The sequence below is a fragment of the Phallusia mammillata genome, chromosome 1, assembly GCF_965637545.1.
Source record: "Phallusia mammillata chromosome 1, kaPhaMamm4.hap1.1, whole genome shotgun sequence".
Lineage (NCBI taxonomy): Eukaryota > Metazoa > Chordata > Ascidiacea > Phlebobranchia > Ascidiidae > Phallusia > Phallusia mammillata.
This window is the reverse complement of record NC_137252.1, coordinates 34,190,119-34,204,373: the sequence shown is the minus strand read 5'-3', so window position 1 is coordinate 34,204,373 and position 14,255 is coordinate 34,190,119. Positions and strand designations below refer to the sequence as shown.

The 14,255-nt window shown below is 38.9% G+C and overlaps 1 protein-coding gene across 6 annotated transcripts in view; it reads left to right on the top strand.

Moving 5' to 3' along the window:
* Positions 1-13,520, top strand: part of LOC145234003 (spectrin beta chain, non-erythrocytic 1-like) — a 52,162-nt gene extending 38,642 nt beyond the window's left edge. For 4 of the 6 annotated variants that reach the window (XM_080098781.1, XM_080098790.1, XM_080098774.1 and 1 more), the window contains 12 exons: positions 102-241; positions 657-795; positions 1,181-1,311; positions 1,856-2,060; positions 2,509-2,703; positions 3,114-3,293; positions 3,789-4,033; positions 4,461-4,684; positions 5,254-5,456; positions 6,074-6,274; positions 6,980-7,119; positions 9,735-10,927. In XM_080098781.1, the coding sequence (XP_079954907.1) occupies positions 102-241; positions 657-795; positions 1,181-1,311; positions 1,856-2,060; positions 2,509-2,703; positions 3,114-3,293; positions 3,789-4,033; positions 4,461-4,684; positions 5,254-5,456; positions 6,074-6,274; positions 6,980-7,119; positions 9,735-10,128 (2,397 nt within the window). In that variant the 3' untranslated portion in view covers positions 10,129-10,927. Of the gene's footprint in view, positions 1-101; positions 242-656; positions 796-1,180; positions 1,312-1,855; positions 2,061-2,508; positions 2,704-3,113; positions 3,294-3,788; positions 4,034-4,460; positions 4,685-5,253; positions 5,457-6,073; positions 6,275-6,979; positions 7,120-9,734; positions 10,928-10,971; positions 11,095-11,674; positions 11,769-11,965; positions 12,053-12,470 lie in introns of those variants that run through there. The other 2 variants (XM_080098795.1, XM_080098798.1) reach the window with 2 other exon arrangements.
* The last annotated feature ends 735 nt before the right edge of the window (positions 13,521-14,255 follow it).

Here is a 14,255-nt window from a genome sequence, read left to right as displayed (position 1 = left end):
AAAATGAAACTGCTTGTGAAAGTATTTGACTGTTTGTTTGGTTCGCAGGTGTCGCCAAATAAAGTGTAGATATCTGAACAAAATGCACTGTGTTTTTGCAGGGGCTGAAAAGTGAAATTTCTGGCCACGAGCCGATGGTGGATGAAGTGTGTGAGAGAGGAATGGGAATGGCTACGGAGGATAATCCTTATGTGGATCGCATCAATGAGAGATGCCACGAACTGCAGGATAAATGGAAAAGGTCGGTTGCTTGAATGTGAATCAACACGTATCTAACCGGTCCACGAAACTTTTGTAGCAACGGAATTGATGTTATTACAACTTGGAGATTATTTTGTAAAAATATCATTGGTAGTATAAGTCGCTGTAAAACAAACATTTTGTGATACATTTTTTTAAATCTGTTGACCGATTTAAACTTTTTATTACACTCAATGCATTTTTTAAAGAATAACTTCACTTCTAAATTCTTCTTTGTTTTAATAGAAGTTTTTATCACTTAATAGAATTTTACATTTCTATAAAGACTCTTAAAGAACATAAATCATAAAGTGAAACACATTCATGCTCTGTTAGATAATCGCAACACTACTTTCAAATAAAAAGTGAAAAAGTTTTAAGCATTGCTGATATGTTAATACATCATCTGCTTTCAGACTTAACGACGAAGCCAAGGATCGCAGCGACCTCTTGGCGGAGGCAGAACGAGCTGAGCAGTATTACTTCGATGCTAACGAAGCTGTGGCGTGGATGGGTGAACAGGAACTCTACATGATGTCTGAAGAAAAAGCAAAAGTGAGAACCTGAACCCTGATTAAACTCTAACTCCAAAAGACCAAACCATAACATGATTTAATGTGCAACAATGTAAACAATTTGTAAAATGTGAGGATATTTAAAATGAACAATGGTGCACTTAAACGAATGAAAAGCGTATTATATGTTGTAATAGAGCACAAACGCGATATATTTCTTCCCAGAATTTGTTTTTCTTTAATTGTATGTAAATTGTATTCATGCTCGCGTATATTTCGCTAGAATAGAATACTGAGTTCCTTATTCAAATAGAAAAAACATCGATCATCATTCATCGTGTAATTTGTTGGAGAGACTGTTGCATATTTTGCATTTAGTTTTCTGATGTAGCAATATTAAACAATTGTTCGTATTCTGTATACAGGACGGTCAGGGAGCCAACAAAATGTTGAAGAAGCATCAGGCCCAGGAACAGAGTATTGACGAATTTGCTGAAACCATTCAGGAATTATCGAAGACTTGTCGTGATCTTGTTGACTCTGAACATCCTGAGAGGTTTGTCACCAACTAAACTTAAATGTTTGCGTGAGACTGCAAATTGTGCTGGGCTTTTGGGAAATTAGTGAATAAGGAAACACGCTCAAAGCAATTGTTTTGCTTACAGTCGCATCATCCGGTCCTTTTGTAAAAAATAGTAATATTTTTCAATTCCTTGTGGTGGCAACAACAACGGTTGTTGAACAAGGTTGCGAAAGACGCTTTCGCTTTACAAGCTGTAATTGTCTTTTGAATATGATAAATGTCCTGAACAATTGTTTCGCTTAAATTTGCGTCATTGGATTTTTGCACCGACGTCTCGGCTACCTATACAGGTCGCCTTCATCAGGGTAAATAAAACTGAATGCGCGTAGTAGAGTGGACGATAAACAAACAAAAAAAGAATTATACGCAAGCACGTAACAACGCAACTAAAATACTAAAAATACGAAAAATAAAATTGCCAGAAGAGCTATAAAAATGATATTATGCCTGGCAGCAACAGCTTATATACTGACTTATAAAGTTGTAATATTTTTTTCGCCAAATCCCACTTTTGCAGTGAACAGCTTGCCGCCCGCCAACAGCAAGTAGATCGAACTTATGCTGCGCTGAAGGATCTGGCCGAGGAGAGAAGACTGAAACTTCGTGAAAGGTGCGACCTCTTCCGGTTGTCACGTGAAATCGATGACCTTGAACAATGGATTGCTCAGCGTGAGACCGTTGCCAGCTCACAGGAGTTGGGACAGGACTACGAACACGTCACAGTAAGTTCTGTTACGTCACAATCATAGTATTTAAATTGCGTCTTTTGTTTTCATTTTTAATCAATGTTTTGGTTAAAAAAAACGTAATTCGGTTGAGTTTTTAGTTATTTGTTTAATGTAATGTTCAAAAAATTCAAAAATGAGAACTACACTCTTTTTCGCAATGGCTTATATAGATTTTTAAACAAGACGGTTTAGTTTCGAAAGTAAATGTTAAAATATGTTTGTTTTTTTATAGTCAAATCGTTTTTTGGGTTTTCTTTATGCATTTTTTCTACTACACTAGCAATAAACCGGGACTGCATACGCGATTACAAAACTAATAACCTTGTTAAAACTTTTAAAACCTTGCCCGCATAGATCTTCTATTGGAGCCTAAACTCTTAAAAAATCACTCATATAAATCGCAATTAGAAGTCGAAACTACAAACACTTTCTGTTCGTTAAGATGCTGCAAGAGCAATTTAAAGAATTCGTGAACGACACAACCAAGACCGGTAAGGAAAGGGTGGCAGATGCGAACCGACTTTCTGATCAGCTGATCGATGCTGGACATTCTGATGCTCCTGAAATTGCAAGTTGGATGGAAAACATTAATGAGGCTTGGGCGGATTTGCTTGAACTGATGGAGACAAGAAAACAGGTGAGAACGTTGTGTTATGGTCTGTAATGTATTTGGGGTATGTATTAGGATTGGCTTCTGTTTGGGTAAGGTCGAAAAAAAATCGTATTTTTGTCTTTGTTACCCAAAAATTTGTCTTTGTTACCCAATAGAGGTGCTGGGATGGAAATTGTGTACGTTGTTAAATGTGTTTCTATCGTAAATTAGAACTAATTTAATGGATTTTATTTGTTCATCGATGTTTGTCGAATTAAAAGACACAATTTACTACGATTCATAAATTTGTGCTACACTCCGGTTTGGACATCGGTGCAGCTGGTAAAAGCTAGTGTAGCCACGTCATGGCACTACCGTTTTCTGGAACGTAACAGGCTAAATACCCATGCCTCACCACTTCTTTTAAGGTTGGTGTATTTGATTTTTGTCATCAGATGCTCGTTGCTTCGTGTGAGCTCCACAAATTCTTCTACGACGCGGCCGAGATTCGAGCTCGCATCCAAGAAAAGAAGATTCAGATCCCGGAAGAGCTTGGCAGGGATTACAGCGTCGTGGAGGACTTCAAGAGGAAACACGACATCTTTGCTCAAGATGTGAAAGCCATCGGTGCTCAGGTAATAGAAACCGTTTTAGTTTGTTAAACTACCAAAGAAATTTTGTGCTAGTACAACTATATTGAAAAACTTGATGTGCTTAAACTCTATATATGTTCTATACTAAACATTTGCACATTGGTGAGAAATGTTTTAACAAAATTTATTTTTTAAATTGAAATTAAGGGAAAGATAAATTTTGATTTCAAATTTTAAAAAATTAAAAGTTTTGTTGCAGTCAAATTATTTTTTTACCGTAAGAGTATTGCTGTTGTCCTTTAGCTATTTCGTTTGTAAGTATATCATTTTAACGTTTTTAAAGCCAATGTGTTTAAATATACCGGTTTGGGGTGATTCACTGAAATATTTTTGTGTGCAACTCAGCGGGATATTCCATGCTAGGTAAAAAATCTAATGAAAAAGAATTAGCGTTCACAAGGTTATTGTTAGATGTTTTTCAAACTGTGAAATTTGTTTGTAAGTTTATCCAGGAAATTAAATATTACTGACATGCAGGTTGAGGTTGTGAAGAGCGAAGGGCATGGATTGGAAAACCAATACGCCGGCGAGGATTTGCAAAAAATTCAAGACACCGGCAAAGCAGTGATTGAAGATTGGAATAATTTGCTGAGTTTGATCAAGAACCGAGCTGCCCTTTTATCCGACGCTCTCGCCAAATTCCGTTTCTTCAACATGGCTCGTGACCTGATGGCTTGGATGGACAGCACTATCAGGCAGATGGATTTGCAGGAGAAACCAAAGTGAGTTTTGAGGTTGTTTGTATAAATTACTTATTCAAGTGGAATAAATAATCAGGCGATTTACAACTTTAAACAAGGGTTATAGCAAAATACTTGGTTTGGAAACAAAATTACACTTAATTAACGCAACTTGTGTGTTCGTTTGTGTAATGAACAGGTAATGAAAAAACTAGTAAAAATAAAAGTAAAACAAATTTAAATAAACGAATGCTGGCCCGCATAAAAAACTAATAAGAAAGACTATAAACCAAAGGAAGTTACAAAACGGTTTTTGCTAACCTGTAATATTGTATTACAAATCGAAAAAAAGCTAAACATTGAACAGACATTAAATACTTTTAATAGCACGAAAACACATTATTAATAGACCAAAGGGAACTTTTAACAGCCGTAGGCTGGATTTTTACTGTAAACATTTAATTCTCAGGGATGTATCGGGTGTCGAAACAGCCATGAGCGTTCTGCAAGGCACCAAGGCAGAGATAGATGCGCGCGACGACAAATTCGAGAAATGTACAAGTCTTGGTCAACAACTGATTAAGGATGGACATTATGCTAAGGATGATATCCAGAAGAAACTGGAGGAATTGACTGAGAAGAGGAATCAGGTCGTGGACAGATGGCAGGACAAATGGGATCTACTCACACTCCGTAAGTCAAGATGCTGAAAATATATTACCAACTAAACTGTTGGTCGAGATCAGTGGTTTCCGAACTGTGGACCATAAAATATCCTCAGTGGTTCAAAGAGCTATAGACTGGTATATTTTGCATTTTTTTCTTTTACTCCTTTTGTTAGGCCCTGCGAAACGTAACCTATTGGGTTTATACGAGCCAGACAGTTGCATTTAAAAAAAGCTGTCAAAGTAATCTGTGATCTTGCAATTGTAAATAGTTCAAAAGTTTTAGCACGCGATGGCCCACAAACCGATTTTAAACAAATTCTTCAGCTACGAAATAAATTTGTGCGGCCGCGAACGTACGTATGAAATAAATAATCTAAACTCGTCTCGCTAGATATCCAGCTTTTAAAGCTTGCTTTTGAACCTTTTGGTGTAGAAAGATATGGATTAACAGGGCAAGTAAATACACGCGTCCAGCTCTTATATTATATATTAGACTTATTGGACGCATCAGCGACCTTTAGTGAAACAAGAACCTTACGCGACTGCAATAGTGAAAAGGTTGTTCATCACTTATTTGAACTGTTTTTATTTCAGTGATGGAAGTTTATCAATTCGCTCATGATGCCGCCACGTGTGACGCATGGCTCCAGCAACAGCAAGCACTCATGCGTGACCTGCCTGTCGATGGCGTCAGCTCGGTCAGTGATGTGGAACAGTTGCTAAGGCGACTCGACGGTTTGGAGAAAGGCACTATTCCGTGGGAGGAGCGATTTGCTGCACTGGAAAAATTGACCGAGGTTCGAATAAAATTTGTAGCTCAAATTGATTCTTTAAAATTCGGATTTTAAAGTATTCCTTTGAAACTTGTATTTGTTTGTGAGGAGTTGTAGAAAGAGAAAAATAGATTTTTTAAACCTTGGAAAACAGCTTATACTGTAACCACTTATCATACCATCCATATTCTTTGCCATGAGAAATTGGTAAATGCTAAATCCTTGCAAATTGTAAATATATTGCAACATCTAAAGAGTATTAAGCACGAAAATGTTTCGTACAGGTATTAAAAAAGTATTCAAACACGAAAATGTGTCAGAAAAGTAAAAGTATTTAAACACGAAAATGTTTCGTAAAAGTATTGAAAAAGTAAAATATATTCAATCACCAAAATGTTTCGTAAAAGTATTAAAAAAAGTATTCAAACTCAAAATGTTTTAGAAAAGTAAAAAGTATTTAAAGACGAAAATGTCTCGTAAAAGTATTAAAACATGAAAATGTTTTGTAAAGTATTTAAAAAGGTAAAAAAAGTATTCAAACACGAAAATGGTAAACAACACCCGTAATCTTTAACTTCAAAACCAACTAAAGAGTAATCCACCAAAACTTTTGATTTCATGAAGACGATTTTCTTTCACAGATGGAAATAAGAGACGCAGAGAGAAAGAAACGCGCCGAGGAGGAGGAAGAGCAGAGAAGAAAGCAAGAGGAGGAGGAGCAGGAGAAAAGAAAGAGAGAAGAAGAGGAGGCGGCTGCTCTGAGAAAGAGAGCAGAGGAGGAAGTGGCAGCGATGGTGGAAGAAGACAACGTTATCCCCAAGATTGCTGTGGATTCAGAACAAGTGAGTTTTATTAATCTGAAAAATACATGAGTAAAACGTCGCCTAAATAATTAGGCTGGCGGTTCCCAAACTGGGGTGTGCGGTTCGTTAAGGCTTTCGCATAGCGTTTTCTAGGGGAAGCTAAGACCTGGGCGTTTTTCTACGTTTACATGTAATGCCACATTTAGCTCGAATTGCGACGTTGTGCCAAAAAAATAAAAAAGTTTGCACACTGCGCCACAGTGTCGTCTTGGATGTGAAAAAGAATTCTTGAAACTTATTTTACGCAGTTAACGATAACAGTATTTTATTTAACTTTTCTGTCAGCTTTTTTATGGGTTGTACAATTCTCAAACTACAGTTTACAGAATCACCGTAAGCTACCATGAAACGTATCAGAATGTATTTTTGATAAGTCTAAAGTCGTCATTCTGTTTAAATAAGATACTCAGACGCCTATTACTTAGATTAAGTGCATATATCTTTGCTAAACGGTGGATAACTCCACACTTATCCTTTAGGCCTATACTGCACGTAATACTTAAAAACATAAGCCAACATGAAACGTAGGTAAGTATGTTTACAATAAATCTACAACCTATTTAAACCCGTGTCTTGTACATCTTTTATGCAATGCACAAAAGTATGCGTAATTTGTGAAAGAAAATTCACCACCATTTGCTGCAACAGTTGTTTCTAAAATCTAACATCAGATTTTTTCCGCAGCTTGTCAACGGGGTTGATGACGAAACCAGCTCGGTCCGTCAAGCGGATGAGAGCAACGTATCGGCGGAGGCCGAGCCCAGCCACTCGGGGTCGCTACAGCGCAAGAAGGTTCAGGAATCGGAAAAGAAAGCGACCAACAGGTTTGTGTTTTATCATTGTGATGTTTATGTCGAATGTTGATTGGTTGTTGGGAGCTGATCACGTGATTATGGTATGTTCCTATTCGTGGTTTGTGGTTGATATCGTCTTTTGATCAATGTTTTTTTTTCGAGTCAATTGTTTTTTGGACCTTAAAAAAACGTTTTTTTGGTTAACTTATTAGCAGATCTTTAAAAAATGGTAAACGCCTTAATTTTCTACAGAAAGCAAGTTATATTACGGATTGATTAAGGCCTTACTTTACCTAGCTTTCTTAAAATTAGTCAATAACAAGATTTAATAGTATAATTATATATTGGTGGTCGATTGCAAAATATTATACTGATTTTTTTTTCGCCGACCACATGTGACTTTTAGTTTTTCAAAGGATTTTTTTGATCAGTTTGTTGTTTTATATGTTTAGAAATATTCGTCTATAATGCTTTTATATCGTATTATGCATGTTTCGATACATACAATATTTTTCTTACCATTTCAAAATTTTCATTGCCATGACCACAGCACAAACAAACACCACATTCATTGTGACACACAAAACCGCATTTTAAACCAATTAAGCAGGAATCCTGAAAACTCGTCGGTGGAAGTCTTTACTCCTACAAGCCGATCACCAAACAGGATCGCAAAGCCGCGGATAAAACGGCGGGACTTGGACCGCCCGAAACCCCGCAAACGACGATCTTTGTCGGCCGGTCGTGGCACAAAAAAGCGCCAAGCCGATTTTGTACACGCCGATGATGTGCGCTTGGCTGAACGCATTTGCATGCCAACTCTGTCTAATACCAAGACCAGCAGAGAACTGGAGATTGGTCCTGAAGTTCCTCCAGTTCCTAAGCCTCGTTCAAAACCTGGGACTTTGGAAAAAACTCGAGAGTTTGAGTTCAAATCCTTGTTTGCTGACATGGAGTTTGTCAAAACCAGTTTAAGCGCCGAACCCAGAAGCAAAGTTGCAGATTTCGCTTCCTCATCGGACAATGATGAGGTGTGGAGGTTAAGAAACGAACCTGTAAGGGCTGGACCAATCACAACCACCTATTTGCCGTCACGTGATACAGACCTGGAGAGCGTTGGCAGCGTGAGCAGTGAAATAACAGCAATCACCAGGAGGATAGAAAGATTCCCTCTTGATACAATCACCAACAATAAGCGCGGTGTGCCGAAGAAACTGAAGAAAGAGAAATGCGTGAGAAAGGACGCATCGCTGCAGACTATCGACAACCTAATGCGCTCGCCCGCGCACGCAAGTCGAATGGAGCTGTACAGACGAAGTAGACGGCGCGCTCTGCCCTCTGCGTCGCAGGAACATCTACGATTCGCTATCGAACATCGTAAACCTTACGGCAGCGAGACATGCGTAGCGCGACGCGACACGCGACATCACCGTTTGTCGCCTCGCAGCGTGTCGCTTTCAAATCGCGACAACAATTTAACAACAAAGTTTCGACCTACGCAACACAACAGCCGCGATGGTGGTGAATGCTCGAATACTGGACATTACCGATTAGACTTTCGCGGGGAGAACAAAGGGTATGGTCCACAGAACAGTTACGCACAGACTACGGCTCATTTTTTACCTCTTGCCCGACCTACAACTTTGCAAGTTTCAAAATCAAGTCAAGCTGCTGTGATAAAACACCCGTCTCCTATAACACCAAACAAACCGCCACGTACCTCGTTTTTTCTGCCGCAAAACCCGCAACGCACAACCCCGGAAAGGCCTGTACAGCGTTATCAAGTAACAAGAAGTCCTACTACGCCAAACGGGAAACACACTGCCGGAACAACGGGCATCGTTGAAACTTCATTGGCGGGGAAACTGCAACGCAACTCCGGCAAAAGGTTTACCGATGTTCGCATGTCTGACTTTCCCCAAAATGCTTCTGCGCCCCTTCCATTAAGCCTGTTATGCCGCCGACTTATAACCACTTTGTACATACATGACTGACACCAGACTTACCGCGTGTTCGCGTAACCCCCAAAGCATGGTCTACTTGGACTAACTTCTGCTAAACGAGGAACTGAACGCTACCCAGCTGCTCAAAGACTTGGTCCTGGTATTGTGGAATCAACTGTAACAGGAAAGGAATTGGTGGTAATCGCTAAGTTGGGCCTGTGGTGCAATGCTGTTGCCGTTTAACAGAGCTGCTATGAATGTTTGAAGCCAGGACTTCCAAGCGCAATTGTGCATTTGTTTGTGCGCGCAGCTTTCGTTTTTGTGTTGCAATGTTTGATTTAGGCTTATACCAAGTGAATTGTAAAAAAAATGTCTTCAGAAATGTAGGCTACAAATCGTAAAATCCAAAATGTCTATCAATGTACAGACGAATCCAGTTAATCGCATATTTCGACTAAAGGGGATTGCGAATCTTAACTCTGTTACGTGTTGAGAACAAAATCCGGTTAATCGCATAAATAAGCCTGATAAATCGGATGAGCGAATAACCAGATTCGTCCTTATCCCCGAATTGTCAAAAAGTTTAAGAAGCCCCTCCCTATATAGTGTGTAGAACACACCTTCAATTTCCCATGCATGATCGCTTAGTTTTTACTCCCAGAACGTGAATTTATTTGTACCGTTGTATACGTTTGGTCACAGCAAACGGGATAGCGGGAGTAGCGCAAGCTCAGGAGTTAAACAACCTCCTCTAGTTGAAACTCCACGAAGCTCCAAGCCCGAGAACAAGAAAGGAAAGTCAAAACACGAATCCAAATCCAAGTCGCCCAGCAAGAAAGACAAGCACAAGGCCACACCCAAGTCTTCGCATCAGCCCGACTACGCCTCGCCCGGTGCCGGGGAATCGACGTCCGCAACCCCGGTCAAGATGCGACCGAAGCCCGATGTTGTGAGGACACCTGGTGGAAGTGTGCCGTTAAATGGAACTCTGCAGAGGAAATCTACCATGTTTAGTCCCAGCAAAAAAGCCCCGAACAGGTTTCTAACCGACTTCAACCAAGCAAATCGCTGCTGCATCTCTAATTTGATTTTTTGATTCTTCAATTAATTCTCTTTTCCTTAAAACCTGATTTTTCAAATCAGGCTTATCTGTTGCCTTTCTCTTTGAATTTTCCAATCAAAAATTTGCTTAATCTTGCAGTCAGAAATCGAATTTTCAGCTTTTTGCGAATCAGCCAGAAACGATTTTCTGACCCATCGATTAAAATCGTTTAATTCTACGAATTTGATTTTTCTGTTTGACGCTTAATCACAGTGTTTCTCAACCTCTTTAGGTCTCAGAACAAATGAAAATAAACTGTTTAACAAAATCAACAACCGTGTTTAACCTTTCTATAGAAGGGAAATCACATACTTTTTTAGGTCCAGTAACTCGGGGTTGAAAAACACTGGTTTAATACGACTTCTCTCCGCCGCTTTTCTAGTGTTAAATTGCGTGCATGTGCCAACTAATTCGTTTTCACGCGTGTTTGTCATACAGCTTAATTCGTATGTGAATTGCATTGCTGGTTGCCCAATAATTTGCATGATAACTAATTATTTCTGCATGTTACGCTTGTCTTGATCGTCTAACGGCTTATTAGTGTCATGTGCTGTGCAAACGTCATCAACCTGTCAACCAAGTGTTTAATTTAAATGTTTTTAATAATTATATGGGAAACAAAACAGTAAAATTGTCGAATCTTGAATGAATTTAAACACACACAAAATAAATCAATCACTTTTTACCTTCAAATTTCAAAAGATTTATCACATAATTTGGCACAATAGACCAAAATTGAATATTCATTGAATAGACATTTCCACTTTACAATGTAGCCTAAACTTAGCCAAATATTTTCTCTTAAGAAAAATATAACTTCTGTTTGTTCGCAACCAGGTCATGGAACAGCGTGTTTTGTGTCTTGCAAGACAAACAGTTGACCTTCTACAAGGATGCAAAAGCGGCCACGTCTCGTATGTCGTATCACGGGGAGCAATCTGTCAGTATCGACGATTTAAGGTAAATTCAGATTCATGTTTTTTATCCAAATATGTAATAAAATATAAACTATTCCTTTTCACCACATGACTTAATAGTAGAAACATCATGTTTTATGCAAATATATTGGCTTGTTTGTTTCTCGTGGCAATCTTTGAAACCGTGAATTGTGTATCTAACTCAATAGAAGGTTCATTAAAAACAAAACGGCCTGTGAGCTGCACATAGAGTAAATACATTTTTTGCCATTTGTTTTTTATCACGCTTTTAAAATTACGATTAAGTCTATGAAGAAGTTTAAAATTCCTCTGAAATGGTCCAGTGTTTGTCTTTTACCTACCTTTCGAAGTGGTAAGTTGAGTAAAGTCCAAAATCATAAAAAAAAACATTTTTGTTGTGGTTATTTGTACCAAACATTTAAAAAAAATTCAATTTCGAAATAAAAACGCGTACAAAAGTCCTTAAGAAATAGAACGCAATGCCATAGCTAATAAGAATCGTTCTGCCAGATTCAAATTCCGCGCCACACCAGTTAGCATAACGGTTGGTCTTGATAGCGGCACCTTCAGTTTTAAACATGATATATCTTGCTATTCATTAGTTGTGAGGTTGCAGTGGATTACAAGAAACGCAAGCACGTGTTCCGAGTTCGTCTTCAAAACGGAACCGAATATCTGCTTCAAGCGAAAGATGATGTAAGTAGTGTGTTTTCTATGGCCCTCTTATTCAAATACTTCTTTGTAACTATTTCCAAGGCCAAACACGTGGTCACGTGGCCTAATTGATAAACCGACTTTAAATGTGATCAGGATTTGAAATCTTCGTGGGTTCGAACCCCGTGAAAACAAATTGTTGACTGAAAATAATCCGATTTAACCGATTTATAACATAGGATGAGATGCAGAAATGGATGAGCGGGCTGCAGAATCTTGACGCATCGACCAGCAGTGGCATACATACTCCCACCAGAGTGTCACAGGTTCGTGCTACGTTTTAGCTCACTTAAACCGGCTTTATGGGGTTGGAGACAGTTAAGAACAGCGTTTTGTATATCAATCATACAAGATGTGATGGGTATTCCCCTTTTTTCATTATTTGTTGCGTGAAAAAAAGAAAATGAAACGAATTCTTGAGACATTGTCATTTTACTGAAAAAATACTGGAGCGCCTGTATTTAAGCTGAACCAGTGCTTCCCAAAATGTTTTTAACGCGACCGAATACTTCTAAAAATTTGACTTGTGGTTTCTCGCAACCCATGGATATGCATAACAATTAACAACTGCTTTACTTAAAAACCCTCCGAAGCTAAGTTAAGAAGTAGATGGCATCATCACAAAAACAGGCAACTCAACTTTGGGAAACACTGATAAAAAACACATCTATCTTCTCCCCGCAGATCCTTAACGACTCGAGCCCGAAATCGAAGAAGCGTCGAAGTTTTTTGAAAGGCGGAAAGAAGAAATAAACCGACCTGCGCGCCTACTTCCTTATGACGTCAGCATCTATGACGTCAATTGACCAACCACTGACGTCAGCAGCAAGCACCGTCACTTCGTTTCGACCTTGAACCGACAGCGGGGTCACTTCAATCATTTTATGTGTAAATGTCGCGCTTTGTTAGTGCCCCCTAATTGCGGTTTGTGGCGTCACTATGTCGATAGAACACTGTGTCGCGAAAGAAGTGACGCTTTTTCTGTCTCTCTCTAGCTGCGTTTACGATACCGACAAGTTAGCGCAAAGTAATTGATGCGTCGTGGAAAAAAATGTTACTTGAATTTCGTTCAGCTGTTCTTGTGCGTGTTTTTGTGGATTTTTTCGAATCGCCACCAAACCTATATAAATATCTACGTGTTGTGACCAGACCTGTAAGCGCATGATTTTTACTCTTAAGTAACTTCGGACGTTTTTTCTCCCGGGCACTTCACTCTGACAAGACATAACACTGCATGGTGCTCTCTCACACCAGGGAAGCTTTGAGTTGTCGTCCTGCACTGGTGCTAGATTTAAAATTGGCGCTATTATTTTTTGCTTTAATTCTGCATTGCAAGTTACCAGTTCACCATATTAATTAGCGCTCCTACCGACCGTGTTGCATAATAGTTCAACCATTTGCTCCGTCAACCATATTTAGCCTAGCGTTTCTTCAAGTATGCTTTTCGTGTAGCTGTCTGCTTGATAATATTAACAATAAAGCATCACTAATGTGACCTAACTGCCTCCATTAAGGTTCCAGTTCCTTGTAAGCCATTCTGTAAAGGACGCCCCTGCCCATAGCTCGGGCGTTCCCAAATATAACTGCTTGGGTGTGTCGTCTACATGCTGAAGGTCACACTTTCAAATACAGATCAATGGTCGTTTTTTATCGTTGATAGTTTCGTAGTGTGCACTTTGGCGTACATGAGCGTGCGCTGGGTGATGCTAATAAACGATTTTGCCCGTGCTTAAACTCCAATGCTTCCGAATTGAAGAAGTGATTATTAGGCACAGATTTTCAACCATGGGTTAATGAGGTTTTGCATGCTTTAGGTATGTTTTTCAGGTGGTAGGCCTACGCAATTAGTGGAAGGTTCAGAACCACTGGCCTAAACGAAAGAAAAGAGGATGCGTTGACAATGAAGTAAGGCTACTAACATTTACTTGCAACAAACAAGTATACTTGTAAGTGAGGATATAAAGAAGCTTTGTTGTTTTAATTTTACGATATATATAAATCCACAGCTATTCATCCTTTTGGTTTAAAAAAGCATCTAACTCGAATTCTTGTAAATTAACGAGGTAAGTTTTAAGTTTATATCCGAAGGTAAAGAGGTAAATGAAAAAAATAAGTTAAGAACCTCCTTTTTGCAAAGTGTTGCAATAAGATTATTACTTGAACTTGCAGAAAGTGCATTTTTGCAACTGAGGAAATACACTGCATCATAATGGCTTCAGTTTGGACCCAACTGTTTCAAACCCTTTTGGGGCCAGCATCGAGGCTTGGCTACTGCTTCTTAAGCGTCTATGAGTTTATAGTGGGTCGTTCGTCTTGTGTTAAAACTGTTTTGGTCGTACTTAAGCAGTTAAATCTTAACGCGTAAATTTAATTCATCGTATTTTGTATTGCAGACATCCAACAAGTAGACAACATCACATTAAAACCAAAGTTAGCTCAACCCATTAGCGCAGGCTAGAAAACAGTTAA